The 3,199-nt window shown below is 56.4% G+C and overlaps 1 protein-coding gene across 1 annotated transcript; it reads right to left on the bottom strand.

Annotated features, from left to right (window-relative positions):
• Positions 1-25: 25 nt before the first annotated feature.
• SYVN1 (synovial apoptosis inhibitor 1, synoviolin) lies at positions 26-2,984 on the bottom strand (the record flags this gene model as incomplete). Its single annotated transcript, XM_009575375.1, has 7 exons — positions 26-142; positions 522-587; positions 671-770; positions 1,723-1,849; positions 1,962-2,065; positions 2,700-2,748; positions 2,832-2,984. Coding segments are annotated over 7 exons (716 nt in total), but the record flags the coding sequence as incomplete, so codon positions are not given.
• Between the last annotated feature and the right edge of the window lie 215 nt (positions 2,985-3,199).

Here is a 3,199-nt window from a genome sequence, read left to right as displayed (position 1 = left end):
CGTGCCATCCCCCTTCCTCGCCCACCTGGTGTGGAAGATGTGGTTACAAGGCAAGCGCTTGGCGCCCGTCACCATCTCCTCGCGGCAAATGATGCAGACGTTGTCCATGGCCTGCAGCTCTTCCGGCGTGGCGTCGGGGTAGCTGCGCGGGGAGGAAAATTCGGTGGAAAACGCCGGAGAAAAAAAAAAAACCAACCCCCTTCCCGCCATTTTAGGGGGGTTGGAGGGGGAACGTGGGAGTTCTGGGTCCTCCCCACCGCCAGCCGACCCTTCCTCCTCGCCGATATCCACCAGATTTTTGGTTAAATTAAGGTATTTGACAGGAGGAGTTTGAGATATCCACGACCCCGGCACCCTACAGGATCCTTCCGACCTCTTTCCCATGCGGCAAATGAGGGATTTTCCTCAAATTTGAGGTTTTTTTGAGGTGGATCCCACCTCAGAAGCAACCACCGAGGAGATGCCAACGGAATTCAAAGCGCCCGGGAAGGGGCAGGAGCCGCGTTCTCCGCGTTACTCACAGCGTGTTCATGTTGCGGATGGCCCGGCGGGACATGATGGCGTCCGTCACCGCTTTCTTAAACTGCCTGGAAGAAGTCAAGGAACCGGTGGGATCAAGCCGAAGGACGTGCCGGCAGCCGCGCCGGAGGCCGCGCCAAAGTCAACTCACCTCATCGCCAGGTACATGGGGCGGATGGCGAAGAGAGGGAAGGTGTGGACTTTGATCATGATGGTCATGAAGGCCATGTAGAGGAGGACTTTGATGAAACCTGGGGGGAAGAAAGCACATCAGGGTCTTGTTCGTGGTCAACCACAGGTTGGTTGAGGTCAGGTGGGACCTCCAAGGTCATCTGGTCCCATGCTCTTGGTCAACCACAGGTTGGTTGAGGGGGGATGGGTCCTCCAAGGTCATCTGGTCCCGTGTTCTGGGACAACCACAGGTTGGTTGAGGGGGGATGGGTCCTCCAAGGTCATCTGGTCCAACCACCTGCTCAAGCAGGTCACGAAGAGCTGCTTGTCCAAGACTGTGACCCAACGGCTTTTGAGTATCTCCAAGGATGAAGATGCCACCACCTCTCTGAGCAACCAGTCTCAGCTCTCTCAGCCTCTCCACCGTCTTGGTGGCCCTTCATTGGACGTTCTCCAGTATGTCCCAGTCTTTCTTGGACTGGGGAGCCCAGAAGCGGACTCAGGTCTCCAGGTGTGGCCTCACCACCCCTCATCACCTCCCTCAACCTGCTGGCAACCCTCCCAGGACACCGTTGGCCTTCGTTGTTGGCTTGTGCTCAACCTGATGTCCACCAGAACCCCCAGTTGAACCATTGCCCAGCGTAGACTCGTGCCGGGGGTTGTTGGACTTGGCCCATCCCTTCTTTGAACCTCGTGAGGTTCTTCTTGGACCATTTCTCCAGCTGGAAAAGGTCCCTCTGGATGGTGGCGTGACCCTGTGGTGCATCAGCCAACTCCTCCTGGTTTCGTGTCACCGGCAAAGCGGCCGAGGGAACGCTGCCCTGTCATCCAGATCATTAACGATGATGGATCACACCTTCGGGTGCTGCTGAGCACCACCTAGGCTTCATGTCTTCATTGATCGATGGCTAATTGAGCTTCGTAACGATTTATCAAGCTTTATCGGGCCACGCCCAGATGGGAAAGCCCCCCCCCCAAACCCCAAAATTGGGTGGGATGAGAAGAAAAAAAGGGGGAAAGAGAACAACGTACCCGTGAAGAGCTCCGTGTACAGCATGTAGACGGCTTTGCTGTCCCAAGGGTTCTCGTTCTGCAGGTCGATGGAGTGCAGGACGTACTTGATGAAGATGGTGAGCACCATGGTCATGAGGATGGCGTACTGTGGGGAGGAAGAGCGCGGTAGGGCGTGAGGACGCGGCCGAGGAGCCGTTTGTCCGTCCCGGGGACGGACGCGGAGGTTTGTCCCTCTCCAAGAGGAAGCCATCTCCTACCTCGAAGCCGAAGACGAGCTGGACGGAGGCTCCTCGCGTGAGAATGCTGTGGTACGCGTGGTTAACGAAGAGGAAATCCAGGATTCCCAGGAGGAACATCAGGGCTGGGGAAAGAAATCAGGATGAGGGGATAACGAGGAAAGGAGATAATGAGCCTTGAGGTGGGGGGAGACCCCCAAAAACTAAAGCTCCAAGGGTCGCACCCCGAAACGTATCCCACCAGAGTGGGAACCTTGAGGAGCATCGGTCCTGGGGGGGTTAAACGGCTCTGCGCTAATGAAGGGCTGAATTAATGCGTCTCGGTAACGAGGCTGTCTTGTTTGAAGCCCCCTCTGCTTTGAACCATGTCTTCTGACTCCATGTCTCACCAAAAAAACCCCAATTCCTTCAAAAGATGATTTTTACACCCCTAAACCCACTTCACCGGAAGCAGGAATATATTTTGCCGTAGATCCGACCTCGTATTTTCCAAGCCGGGGCTCGTTAAACCCCCAGCAACCCCATCCCGCTCCCCCTGCAGCCCCATTAATGTTCCCTCGTTAACAAGACTACCCTGGATAAAGTTTATCGAGCGCCGACGATCTCACGCTCGGCTGCACCGGGTTCTTCCCCGGTTGTATGCAAAAGCGTTGCCAAAATTATCTTTCCTGACCAGCTGCCGGCAACGTGCCAAACACCGGCAAAGCACCCGTGGCCGGGCAGGATCCGACCCAGGGTGGAGAAAAGCAAGATACTCACAGACGATACGGAAGTGGAAGAGCCAGGAGATGTTGGGGCTCCTTTCCATCTGCAAAAGAGGTGGAAAAAGAGTTGAGGTTTTCCCAAAAAAAAAGCTTTTTTACGCCCATTTTCTCGCCACCCGGCACTCACGAAGTCCACCCGGTCTTCGGCCAACCAGTGGAAGCACTTGAGGAAGAGGAGGAGGGTGAAGAGGGCGACGAAGCGAGGGCTGAAGTCGTCCCTGAAGACGGTGAAGGCCAGGCAGGTCTCCGTCACGGCGTACCACGACCGCTCGAGTAGGTGCTGCGGGAGAGGGGGAGGCGGTGAGGGGTGGGAGGGGGCTTCCCCCCAGCCTTCACCCCCCTTTTTTGAACCCAAAATGGTGCCCAAGGTCTCTTGGGATTCAAAATCCCCCCCAAAATGGAGCCAAAGACCTCTCAGGGTCCAAAATCCCCCCCAAATGGCACCAAAGGCCTCGCGGGGTTCAAAATACCCCCCAAACCCCTCCGCATCTCCCC

This window comes from Fulmarus glacialis, unplaced genomic scaffold (assembly GCF_000690835.1).
Source record: "Fulmarus glacialis isolate BGI_N327 unplaced genomic scaffold, ASM69083v1 scaffold32813, whole genome shotgun sequence".
Lineage (NCBI taxonomy): Eukaryota > Metazoa > Chordata > Aves > Procellariiformes > Procellariidae > Fulmarus > Fulmarus glacialis.
Note: the sequence above shows the minus strand (reverse complement) of the source record. Positions and strands in the feature narration are given on the sequence as shown.